The 13,161-nt window shown below is 34.8% G+C and overlaps 1 protein-coding gene across 4 annotated transcripts in view; it reads right to left on the minus strand.

Annotated features, from left to right (window-relative positions):
* Positions 1-207: 207 nt before the first annotated feature.
* Positions 208-13,161, minus strand: part of LOC128216541 (dynein axonemal heavy chain 3-like) — a 91,143-nt gene continuing 78,189 nt past the window's right edge. For 3 of the 4 annotated variants that reach the window (XM_052923137.1, XM_052923136.1, XM_052923135.1), the window contains 13 exons: positions 11,922-12,085; positions 11,407-11,613; positions 11,009-11,146; positions 10,265-10,525; positions 9,590-9,682; positions 7,977-8,048; positions 5,647-5,745; positions 5,281-5,463; positions 3,791-3,899; positions 2,794-2,951; positions 2,403-2,513; positions 1,924-1,984; positions 208-1,569 (listed from right to left, as the gene is read on the minus strand). In XM_052923137.1, coding sequence (XP_052779097.1) covers positions 1,424-1,569; positions 1,924-1,984; positions 2,403-2,513; positions 2,794-2,951; positions 3,791-3,899; positions 5,281-5,463; positions 5,647-5,745; positions 7,977-8,048; positions 9,590-9,682; positions 10,265-10,525; positions 11,009-11,146; positions 11,407-11,613; positions 11,922-12,085 — 1,802 coding nt within the window. In that variant the 3' untranslated portion in view covers positions 208-1,423. The remainder of the gene's footprint in view (positions 1,570-1,923; positions 1,985-2,402; positions 2,514-2,793; positions 2,952-3,790; positions 3,900-5,280; positions 5,464-5,646; positions 5,746-7,976; positions 8,049-9,589; positions 9,683-10,264; positions 10,526-11,008; positions 11,147-11,406; positions 11,614-11,921; positions 12,086-13,161) is intronic. The other variant, XM_052923138.1, reaches the window with a different exon arrangement.

Genomic DNA, 13,161 nt, shown 5'->3' on the forward strand with positions numbered 1-13,161 from the left:
TATGACGTCACAAAACAAAGCAGCTAAACAAAACCACTTAAACTGTGCGAAGATAATTGTACATGAAATTGTCAACAATTCCATAAGTTTAGTATTTTCTTTAAACGTTTTGATATATACATATAGTGCAGACAAGTTCTATGAGTTACTAGAAACTATTATCAGTTCTGTGTGCAGCCTTTACCAATAGTAAAACACATGTTTCATTCTGAATCTAATTCTGTTTTATTCCAAAATGTAAAAATATAAACATACACAGTAACAATAGTATTCAATCAATTTTACATTGTGTTTATAATGATGATTCTAGAAAATAAATAAACAAACAATCATAATCAGTAACATCAATATTCAGAGTACACTTTGCAGGAGCATATCGTTCAATGTACTATACTTTTAACATTTACAAGAGCTTGCAAAAATCACAATAATATAAAATGATAATAAATTGCAATAATATAACATGATCATAAATTGAAATAATATAACATTAATCACAATAATATAACATGATCATAAATTGCACGAAGAAAATAAAGAGTTACAAACTTTTGGAAAAGGAGTTCAAATATTGCAGATTAAAAGTACACTGTAAAAAGGATGGACGGATACAAAATATTTGCAGAATAAACTTTAACATAAGTAATATAAAATATAATAGGTCATTATATATATATAATTCATGATACATTAGATATCATTTCCATTTAACTGGTATAATTATTCACTGGCATCTGCAAATAATTATCTTACTTTGGCCTCATAAAATGCATTGTGAGTATACATAAATGCACATATATAACTGTTTTTAACATTTAAAAAGGAAAATAAAGATATTTATCACAGACAGAATATATTCTTACAGAATAACTTTTGGCTTGAATATGTTTTAACAATGTAATAAACAAAATATATTGCTACAAAAACTAGTTCCGATAACAGACACATAATGTAAAACCAGCTACATGTACATTCTACTTAAACCTTTAAGCACTAAGATGAACCAATAACAGGCATCATAGTCTACATAAGTCAAAGAAACATTGATCTAAGCTGTACGCAATTCTGTTCCATTTTCCTAAACCACAAATTACCATTGTTGACTTCAACTTGTATGAACATGAAGGAAAGCTTGTGCACCCTGGGAGATGCAACAGATTTCTGATTTTGTCTATATTTTGCCGATAATGAAGATAGCGCGTCCAAAGGGAGAACAAAACATCACACACAACATGTCACAATGGTAACTACCCTAGTAATGGTCAACAGTTGAAATGGACCAATTTCTTTGTTTTTCATTTAAGATGAGTGAAATCAATGCAATTTGTAATAATATCGGTGACAATAATATATGCTCTTACAATAAAAACTTGATTTTAAATGTGTCCTTGAACAATTTTACACAAGCACAGGACTCAGCCGGCTAGTTATCCAGCTGGCAGAGACAGGCGACCCCGCGGTTGATCCAGTGGTTCTCCGGCTTGTCAGACGGGAACTTGATGTTCATCACCCAGTTGGTTGAGTGACCAGTAGTGGACAACTGTCCACGACGTGCACTCGTCTTGTACACTGAAATTATAGATGACATGGACATAATCAGAATAAATGTGTGAACAAAACTTCATAAAATCTTATACATTGTAAACAACAGATTTTTTTTTTCAGTTATTGGCAAAAATGTTGATATCTGAAGAACTCAAAGACTTGGACAAAAAAAAAAGTTTAATTGTTCTAATCTCGCCTTTCACAAATGGTGTATTCATGTTTCACACTCAGTTATTTGTTTCTGTAATAAATATCAAACCAATTGCACTGACACAAATAAAACATACACATCAGGCAAACTACTGTCTGTAAGGAATTGTCAACATTTATTAATTTTGGATCAGGGTAATACTTTATTCAAGGTCGACAGCCATTTACCTGGACAGCTGTAGCTGGCCTTGTTTTCAAACTCCTCTGTATTTCCTGGTTTTAACCATATCTTGTGTCAGGTTAAGAAACATGCTTTTATAACTTGAGTCATTTAATAGAAATGCAAAGCTATCATAAAGGTAAATAAATATGGTATTTTCTAAAAATTTGCAAACAATATTGGTCTCGGAATAAGCTTAGCACCGGCTTAACCTTAATTTATACTTACCACAAACAATTTGAACATTAGAACACTACTCAAAACCAAAGAAAATTTTAAATGTTCATCATGGTTTTACAGATGCAAACAAATAATATATTATAAGTGAGAAAATAATTGTTGACATTTACTTGTACTCAACCGTAAAGAAAAGATATTACAGCCATTTGAAAAAATGATATTAAAGACAATTTTGATAATTTTATCGATATGCCTTTTTCGACCAAACTGGGCAAATAGACAAATTAACAAAAATGGTGAAGGATACAATAGGGACAGTCTCGTAAAGTATTTTGGGGTGTGATTCGTTGATCTGTTTCCTGGTGCGGTCCCAGCGAGCACCCTCCATAAACAAGCCGCGGACATACGCACCATTGGTCTGGGGAAAAACAGGTGACCATGAGAAATATTTATACATGTACAAGTATATTTCTGTTGCACTGGCTACAAAATATATTTTTATATAAAATCTTTGTCATAGCTTTACTACCAATCAAATCAACTTTTCATTAAAAAGTTATACACCAAATGATGGCTGAATAGTATGAGAAGACATTTAATCAAGTTGATCCTTTAAAAGCATTGATGTCGAATGCTAACATTAAAATACATTGTTTAGAATGACAAGACCAAACATTAGGGGACAGATTCATACTCACAGGTTTCTGGGGCATTGATGTGTCATGGGTCATGACTTCAAACTCAAAGCCCAGGTGGTCGATGGGTATCTGGTACCTACGAGCGTAGTTTTGTAGGACACCCGTCAAGAATGACTGGGTAAAGTAGAAACCCGAAATCCACTTAACAATCGGGCTCCCTGAAAAAGTACAAGTGTTGTCATTAAACTCCCCAAATACTACTTTCAGTACTATACTACGACCATATCAGACAGTACATTAAGCCTTGTATACTACTGAACTGTTAAAATGTTATTTTGTAAACGTTTGACATGTTAAAAAGCTGCTTACTCACATGACTTATAATCTAACAGAGTTGACATGAACAAATTTTGAAAATTAAAAATAATAATTTAATTTTAAAAGTAACACATTAGTGAAGTATAACACAATTATAGACTGCAGATAAAGTGTATATAGTTTTGATGATCTCTGAAGGTGATTTGTTCGAGGTCAATATCTCCTCCAGAGATCAGTAGAACTATATAACTAAACAGTCTATATCATTTCATCATATTATAACTTTTAGACGAAGTTACTATACCGTTGAAGACAACAATATAATATGATTTCAAGATTTTAAAGAATTGCTGTGTTTCATAAGGCACTAATATGGTTCAATATTCATTAAATGCATTAACAGGATTTTGTGCAAAATTACCTTTTTGAGACTTAATGTGTAATAAAATTATGATAAGGTCGACATATAATTCTCAGGAGTCCATTTATTGTCAGCCAAAGTCACACAACTTCATATGTACAATACATGTTCTAGTATAATTATGTAAAATGAATTGTTCATTATATAAATGTTGTCTTTTTAATGCTGACAAGGCAGGTGCTCTACCAACTAAGCTTGTTAGGCCACTTACACACCTTCCCACCCATAGTTACCGTCTGGTACCTGGCGGTGTACAAGGTAACTAGTATAACCACTCAATACTTCACAGTGTATGTACACCACTGTCCATCCACTCACCCGAGAAGATCCACTCTTTGAAGAACAAAAGGCGGGCAAGCAGGTCTGTGATGTAGCTGCCCAGGGGCTTCAGGGATGGGTAACTCTTGGCCGCCCACATAGCAGGCACCTTGGAAGAGGAAATGATTATACCATGATTCAGGTTACACAATCTGTTTCCTTAATACACTTCAAAACAATTTTAAATAAAACATATCATTATTATACATGTACCAACTAAATATCATGCAATTGTTCTATAATATAAATAACAATATATATACATACATGTATGTAGTCATCAACCACTAGAACATATCATTCATTTTTAAAGAAACTCCCATATATAAAAATGCAACAACTTCACTGTAAAGTTGTTTTATACATTGATACAGGCCGGGCATGCTGTGACCAACCTTACTTTATTGCTACTCCTGCACATACCTTGCCGACCACTGCACATACCTTGCCGACCACTGTACATACCTTGCCGACCACTGTGCATACCTTGCCGACCACTGCACATACCTTGCGGACCACTGTGCATACCTTGCCGACCACTGCACATACTGCCCATACCTTGCGGACCACTGCACATACCTAGCCGATCACTTAACATACCATGTCAACAACTGTACATACCTTGCCAACCACTGCATTTACCTTGCCGACCACTGCACATACCTTGCCAACCACTGCACATACCTTGCCGACCACTTAACATACCATGTCAACAACTGTACATACCTTGCCGACCACTGCATATACTTTGCCGACCACTGCTCATACCTTGCCGACCACTGCACATACCTTGCCCCGCACATACTGTGAAGACCACTGCACATACCTGGCCAACAACTGCACACACCTTGCCAACCACTGCACATACCTTGCCGACCACTGCACATACCTTGACGACCACTGCAAAAACCCTTGCCAACCACTGCACATACCTTGCCGACAACTGCAAATACCTTGCCCCACACATTCTGTGAAGACCACTGCACATACCTGGCCGACCACTGCACACACCTTGCCAACCACTGCACATACCTTGCCAACCACTGCATATACCTTGCCGACCACTGCATATACCTTGCCGACCACTGCACATACCTTGCCGATCACTTCACATACCATGTCAACAACTGTACATACCTTGCCGACCACTGCATATGCCTTGCCGACCACTGCACATTATCTTGCCGTGCACATTCTGTGCAGACCACTGCACATACCTGGCCTACCACTGCATATACCCTGCAACCACGCACATACCTTGCCAACCACTGCATATACCTTGCCAACCACTGCACATACCTTGACCACTGCACATACTGTGCCGACCACTGTACATACCTGTGCGACCACTGCACATACCTTGCCAACCACTGCATATACCTTGCCATCCACTGCACTACCTTGCCAACCACTGCACATACCATGTCAACCACTGCATATACCTCACCAACCACTGCACATACCATGTTGACCACTGCACAATGTCATACCTTGCCAACCATCATGCTGTCGAACATGTCCTCTAGTTCACCGGACATGAGTACAAGACCCTTGATGGCCTTGCGAATGTCCTGCAGGCTTGATCGAACCACTTGGATCAACCGATTAAACCGAATCAGCTCCTGAACCAACACTGTGTTCATTGATTCCTCATATCGAACTGGGTACTTAGCCTGAATAAAAATTGACATCCTGACAAGTAAAGGATGCACTATGACTAACAGATGTTTAAAATATTCTATTGATTATTTTAAAGGTAAAATTCTGATTTTCAATGCACTTTTAACCTCAAAGTTATGTCTTAATCATAGAAGACAGACTAAAATATCAAACACAGTTCAAAACAATCCATGTACCTGCACTTCCTCCAGGTTGAAGTCTGGCGGTATCTTAGATAAGATGTCACTGGCTAGCTCCTCTATGACGTCCTGTGACGACTTGCCCCCACCACTCATCTGTACAATAACCATAAATACGGCAGTCAGTATGTGTGGTTATTAACTGCAGTGGATCTTTTTTTTTGTATATGAAACTAACACTTTGTGAGATGTAAGATTTCATAAGAATCAAAATATTGATGGAATCAACTTTTAAACTACAATGTATGTTAAGCCATTTTTTAAAATAAAGAAAACATATTGACCTATATTCAATAATTTCCAGAATGAAATTTAGTCTCCATCTTTTTAACTGTCACTTTACATTGATGGTGATATAAGGGTCAAGCAGTTCATATATTCACGCCATACCACACAGTGAAGGATAACGGAGAATGAACCGGTATATCATCAGACATACATGGGAATAGTTTTCATTCCAGAAATGGTGAAAGCGGGTGAAGTGGTTTATTTGAAACTGCATTCAGAAGGGAACACAAAAGAATCAATGATGATACAAGCAAATCATGTGGTCAAAATGTACACTGGAAACTGAAAATGCTACAGTACTATAATCAAATGCATATATATATATATATATATATATATATATATATATATATATATATATATATATATATATATATATATATATATGTATACTAGAACTAAATTTATGCATGCACTGCAACAATTAATTATACAAGGAATTTTGACCAAGGTAACATTTAACTTGTGAGAAAATTTTACGCCTTTTTTTGTGTTGTTTTTTCATAAGGGTGTCTTTTGAGATAATGTTGACATAGTTGATTTGATGCTATGTAGGATGACATTCACCCTCGATAGTTACCTTCTTGTTACCTTCTAGTTTAACAAAATAAATATATCAAATCCAAGTCAATATGCTTTTGCTAGTCTAGGGTTATCATGTGCCTCCTAAATTTTTCCATTGGTTTACCAGTTATGAAAAAATATATCATAGAGGTTTGGCTTCAAGTCAATAGTATGTTTGTACACGGCTCTCATTGCAAATATAACTCTGACATTGGAAGCAGCCATCCTATCTGTTAAACTTCATAGAAATGTCAGCCAAAGGTTTCATTACTTAAATCCCTTAGGATAATATAGTAAGAGTATTTTTTTGTCAAACTTAATGGACTCCAATATTGTTGGCAACATTTACTCGACAGATAAAGGTATAAGAATTTTTCCTAATATTTTTACTTTTTTTCAATATGCAAAGCAAGCTAAAAAAAAATAAAAATGATACAATATGTCATTCTACACTGTGCCGGGAATATCTATAAAGAACAGTCAAACTTACTGATATGACAGGAATTTTGGGGAATACAATAATGTTACTTATTGATAATGGTCTCCTACAGTGATGAACACCTTTGGCAGATGAATTTGAAGCTGTAACATTAAAAAAAACTAAAAAATTTATTTTGTGGGCAGTAGTTTCTGTTTATTCAGTAAGGCGGATTAACATGATATATAATTTTAATTTGACTGCACATGTACTATCGTTAACAAGTATGCTAAGCTTAGTTTGTCAATCATTTAAACAAAGCACGATCACAATGCCATTTTACCACCTAAGAGTTAGAAATTTGTACTGCCTCAGTGGTGGCTTCTTCAAAGAGTTTCATCTGTAACAGCAATGTTCTTGCCGGCACAATTTAAAGCTATGGTCTTTAATTGGCCAGATGAAGTGAAGCCAATGCAAATGTACACATATGGATGCCTTGTGGAACTGCCTCTTCATTATTAATATCAATGTTATGCGTAAAAGAATATGACAATAGGTGTTTCTTTGATGTGTGAAGTCGTTTTGATGAGCCAAAAGTTGTTGGGCTTGATTTAAAATTTACTATGTGGTTGTAGGTGGAGCAAAAGCTATTATCACCCAATGCTTCAAAACCTCGAAATGCTAAGTTCATTTGCAAACAGTTGTACATACAATTATTTATAAGATGACATAACAATAAGATTAGCACACTGAAAACAGATGCCTATGCTCTTCTACTTTTGTGATGGCCAAATCATAAGGCTCAAGCCCAGCTAACAAAACCAAATTTATAGCAATATTTAAACTAATGTCTATAACAACCTGGGACAGGCAATAATCCATAGTTTTAAATTGAACAAGCATAATGACTGCGAGTATTGTGACTTTTGTTCAGTTCTGCCTAGAATTGCTACAGCTTCAACGATTATCTGCAAGGGTCTCATTTATCTAAGTTTGACTGCTATAAAAAGGCGAGTAAAGAATACATTCAGCATGCATTACAATGGCATGTAAATACTTTTCTGAAAATACTGCTATCTCTATAAATTTTAGCTGCATTATAAATGCTCCAGCTGTCATTCTGTTTAGGCTGAAAATGAAGGCAAACAATAAGCAATCTAGTAGACTAGAACTAGTATAAGGAGCATATGTGGCATGGTAGAATTAAAATGATGATTGGACTAATGATCCTCCAACCTACACACACTCGTTATTATTCTCAGTATGACACTCTGTTATTTCTGGATCTTTTCTTCATCAGGGAAAATATTTTATGAAAGATTAATTCATCATCTCTTGTTTGCCTGGAAATTACCACTTAAGGCGACATAAAAATGTTTTATGGTTATATTTTTCAGCCATAAATATCCAGACACATAACTAAAGGGTGTTATTATTTTATTGACATTCTTGCTGATGTATGGTAGACTAGAAATATCACTGACGGTGACGAACACCCCCATACTCTGATCTGACCAAATGAGATGTGTTTTACATGTTACTATGTATACTGAGGATGACTCTTTAACCAGCATATTTTGGGCCATTCTGAAAGAACCTGGACATTTTGGGCCATACAAGATTAACAAGACAAAATGGTTGATGAGTTATCGCGAAGCACGCAGACTTGTTATTTAAAACACAAGGTGCAAGAGAGTGAGGAGGTACATTAGCTAATTCTCAGTGCTAACCTTCTCCAGCTAGTGGCCATTGTAATGAAGAAAACATGTAAATTATCAGTGATCATTATTAGTCTCATATTTAATGTTATTAGTCTCAGACTGAATGACTGTAATGACATTATAATCATGGATTTGAAAATACTAGCATCTAAAATGCTTAATTTCTATCTACACTTGTTTTAAATATACTAGGTCCTAAAACTACATCTGTATACATATAGATAATTAAAAACTATTTTCATAAGCAAGCAATTACGAATATTAAAAATTGAAAACTTCTATGAATGCAGAAACAAAATCAGAATTATTTCTTAATGGAAAAGGCAAGTCTATTTTTGATTATACACAAACATCAAAGGACATGTTGGCTTTAACTTTTGCCATGTAAAACATTGCATTCCTCTTGTAGGAATAATGGGTACATTAACGTCAATCTAAAACATTACATAAAATGCAACATTAAGAAAATATGTTCATTTAAGGCAGGTCATTGCAAATGTTAGCATTTTATGTGATTTAGGTTGGGTTTCGTATTCCGCATTGGATATATTCATGCACATTTAACATAGGCAGTTCAAACTTCATGGAACAAACATACAGTAGGAATGAACGTTAAGGAAACATTTGGCAGAAATACTGACTTGACACATTGACATAGACCTTACCAAAGCCTATTCCCAAATAAACCAAAAAGAGCAAGACTTATAAATAATATATAATTAAGTTCCACATCTAGAAAAGTGTTATATTAACATCATGCATAATGAATAAGAAAAGAACTATTTCTTAATTCAGGTAGAAATTATCTCATCACCTAATACCAAAAATCCTAACTCACAAATCTGTCAAAACTAGAACTTCATACAAATATCATAAAGGAAAAGAGCCCATCCCTCAAGCATGGTTATCCCCCCTTCCCAAAGTCCTAACCCATCCCTCCAGGACTTACCTGTCTTGGTAGGGTGAGTAGAATACTGTCAAACAGCTGCTGGGTCTCCTGTTGGTCCTTAGTGATATCCGCATTCTCATGTAGCCCAAATACCTGCACAACATGGATTGTGTCAAATATGCAGAATATCATCACAAATTGTACAATATACACATTTTGTTTACGTTAAGGCATTAAACATGTCTAATATGTGTTTCAGATACTAAAGAAGCAAAGGTTTTGGTAATAAAAAAATATTTTTATTGAAATTTTCACAACTTTTGAAAACCTTTTATTGGCATTTTGACTTTGCATGGAATAAAACCCTATCAACTCAGATTTCAACTTTCAAAATGTATACAAAAAAATCTTTTAGTGTCACTTTCGAGATTAATAGAATATTAGATATTTATTCAAATCTTCATAAGTATATTAAATAATAGAAGAGAAATTCAGAAAAACCTTGTTTCTCCAGTATATGAAACCCAAAACAATTGAGAGTAATAGTATGAACAGTTCAAGATTACAATTGAAGCTCAACTAAGATGACTCTTTTTAATGTACTCGAATACAAAGAAGAGCTTGAACACTACTTTAAGTAGGGAATGCTTTTGGAACAGAAAAATAACAACTACATTCATTGGCATATATATATGAAAAAATTATATATATATCAAATCTGACATTTTCTCTTACCTCTGGGTGTGGAATAAGTGGAAGACTTCTGATGTACTGTACATAGCTGTCGTAGGAGCCTTTAGGCGGGGCAAAGTACATGCCGCTGCTGGAGAATAGGTAACCATCATCCTCTATCACCTCCGTGCAGTAAAAGTTTTTGAGGAGACTGATGATGAGACGTCGGTCAAGGTCGTCAGTTACTCGACCTCCGTAATTACATTCCCCAGTCAGGTAGGTGAGGGCCTCCAGTGGTGGCATGTCATAGTCGTTGATGAACATCTGAAAGAGATAACAACAAACTTCTGTTATTAAATTCCAATAAGTCTTTACCGGCTAATACATAGTTTTCAATTTTGGGGACATATAACAAAGAACTTAGTTTTTGACCCAAGATTACCCATATTCGCACTGATCTAAAATATCACACTGAGAAATATTCTAACTGAATTTCTTGAAGATTGGATGATAACTAAAACTTTTGTAAAAGGAATTAAAACATTTTAAAATCTAATAATTGACCTGTTGATCTGGTCTTTGACCCGAGATGACCCATATTCACATTGATTTAAAATATCATGCTGACACATATGCTTACATAGTTTCTCGAGGTTTAGTTAAAACTCTTGTACAGTTCTATAGCACACCTTAAACATATCAGACAGCACTCTACAGTACAGTTTTAACATTTTATAAGTGACACCAAAAAATTGATTTACCATATAAATATTTAAAGTGTGTATATTTGAAGATTCTATTTCATACCTCAAGTTGGCGAACAGAAATGCGTAGATCAGATTCATTGAACTCGTAAGGAATGTTCCATCCGAGAGCACCAAATTTGCGGCGCTCCTGAACTAGGGCGTGGAAGAAACACAGACCAAACAACAGCTTCTCAAATACCTGCAGAAAAGGCAAATAAATATTGTAATTGTAATTCTTATCCTTTCATTTGAAAATTGCATGTTTTTCATAGAGATTTAAGTGCTTGACATGTACTATTTTTAAAGCTTATGTCGTCAAAAATGTTTGAAATAAGTAATTTTTACATTGTCAATTGAGAAGGAAGTCAGAAGAACATTATCATGTCATCCGCAAACAGAATAAGAATTAATCATAATAATCATAACATCTTCTGTGTATCTGTATGCAGTTATACCAACCACAGGTTTATTGCATGAGTTAAAGAATGTGGGGTCCGAGATGGGGTCATTGAGGTACGATCTGAGGAGGTTCGCCCGAAGACCCTTGGGAGGCTCGTTGGTCATCTTGACCCCATTCTGAAGCACGGATACGGGGAACACGGGTGATGGGTAGCTGGTCAACCACAGCCTGAAACTGTCCTTCGTGCGTGCTGGATCAGTTATTACCTGCAAGAGGAATATAACATATAAAATGTAAGTTTGTCACATGCTCCATTAATTTAACAAATCCTAACATACTGCTATTCTCATGACTTGTTTTAAATTAACCCTGTTGTAATTAGTATTGCCCCACTTATATTGTAACATGTTCATTTATCTCTGAGTCTCAAACTTAAAGGCCAACCTAATGTTTAAATTACGAAATCTGAAACGTATAATTATATACATTTATAAATAAATTGCGATAGAGAAATGATTCAACGGTGAAGTTAACCTTAGATTGGGCTTTTGTTTAAATCATTATCTCAACTCACAGTTTCGCAGATTCGTTCTAGCTCGCCCAGCCAGGAGGCGGCTAGGTGGCAGTTCTGCAGGACAACCCAGGTTCCTGCCTCTATCGCCTCCATTATCATCTTCTCCGCAAATGGCCCCTGACCCTGGCCCAGAGATATTGTTTGCAACGCCTTGCTACCTGTTCCTGGAAAAGGGTAGAAGTTCAGATGATTACAGTCATATCAATGTAGTTTTAAATATGGTAGAAAAGTGTGATGATCATCGGGTTATTATCATCCATATAAATCATCATATTCGTTTTACATTGATAGAATCCAAGTCTATATAATGATGGAAGTGAAAACACATAAACACAGTATATACCAAAATGTTTTCACAATATTTAATGTTACATAAAATGTTCCTAAACTTAGATCTATATTCAAGAACTATATTTTCTTGCAAGCTAGAATTTTTTTCTATATTCATGATGAGATATTTGAAAACAAAATTTGATTGATCAAAAAAAAAAAAATTCAATAGTTTTAATAAACTTCATATTAAAAGTATGTGTTTTGATATTCATATAAAGAACTTCACTGGTATCGAATACAGCTAATTAATAAATCTAATTCATAAAAAATTACCAAGTGTAGGTGTGTGCATACAGCTAAATATTATATATTCTATAAGCAAAATACTGTAAATAATACTCTAAAACTAATAAACTTTAGGGTATACAAGGTCATATGCTGACAAAAGAAAATAAATTGATAATGTCAATACATAACAATGTAAAAATTATGTACTAATATTAACTATATTTTCTAAAAAAGTAAATAAATTAGAAAACATATATGGATACAATTCAATACTGCATTATTTGTGTTATGCCTACAATCAGCACATAGTAGCTTGCACCACTTCAAACAAAACCAAAACTCACACAGCATGCAATTCAGGTACTTTCAATCTTTACACCAATCAATTGGTTGTCTTAAGGTCACACAAACATGGAGGCTTGTTTCATGAACAATCCTAGAACCGATTTTGAGCCTATGAGAGATTCTTAACAGTGTAATTCTACTGTTGAAAACCACTGACAGGTACGGAATAGAGCATAGGGTTTTTATGAAACAGACTCCAGGGTCTATATTCACTTACTTCTTGAGAATTTAAAATCTCACCTTTGGCCATTTAATGGTCATGTAAGCTATTAATTGAAGCATACAAGAATGTCACAAGAATTATCACATCTTCCGCCACAAACAATTACATCAT

Source organism: Mya arenaria, chromosome 14 (assembly GCF_026914265.1).
Source record: "Mya arenaria isolate MELC-2E11 chromosome 14, ASM2691426v1".
NCBI lineage: Eukaryota > Metazoa > Mollusca > Bivalvia > Myida > Myidae > Mya > Mya arenaria.